The sequence below is a fragment of the Arachis ipaensis genome, chromosome B08 (genome assembly GCF_000816755.2).
Source record: "Arachis ipaensis cultivar K30076 chromosome B08, Araip1.1, whole genome shotgun sequence".
NCBI classification, from domain to species: domain Eukaryota; kingdom Viridiplantae; phylum Streptophyta; class Magnoliopsida; order Fabales; family Fabaceae; genus Arachis; species Arachis ipaensis.
The window spans coordinates 6,568,338-6,568,808 of record NC_029792.2 but is presented as its reverse complement, the minus strand read 5'-3'; the positions used below and the strand labels follow the sequence as shown (position 1 = coordinate 6,568,808).

At 36.7% G+C, this 471-nt stretch overlaps 1 protein-coding gene across 1 annotated transcript in view; it reads left to right on the top strand.

The window, feature by feature from the left end:
• Positions 165–471, top strand: part of LOC107610362 (cellulose synthase-like protein B4) — a 5,028-nt gene continuing 4,721 nt past the window's right edge. Inside the window, exon 1 of the mRNA XM_021108090.1 lies at positions 165–469. Within this exon, the coding sequence (XP_020963749.1) occupies positions 234–469 (236 nt within the window). The 5' untranslated portion in view covers positions 165–233. The remainder of the gene's footprint in view (positions 470–471) is intronic.

The following is a 471-nucleotide window of genomic DNA, read 5'->3' as shown; positions in this document are numbered from 1 at the left end:
TATGAATAGTTAGATAATTTAATATTTAATCGAATATATTTTACTGAATTATCCAACTGTTCACGATATTATTTTCGTACGAAAATATCATGTGAATATTCAAAAAAAATAAAAGAAATGGCAGCCAAGCAGGGGAAGTGTTCTCCGCCTTTAAAATGCCGACTTCCCCTGAAGCTCGTTGACTAATAAAATAACTACAACAAAAGGTTACTGGGAGTGAGAGAGAAATCACAATGGGAATCAGTGAAGAGAGTAATACTGAGCCTCTATACGAAAAAATATGGGTGAAATACACACTTTCAAGGGTAATGGATTCAATTATTCTGATCCTCCTTGTTTTGCTACTCTGCTACCGTGTATTCTCCTATGATGACATGAACCACCACTCATACCCTTGGTTCCTTGCTTTCATGTGCGAGTCATGGTTCACTTTCACTTGGTTAACCATCATCTCCACCAAATGGAACCCTT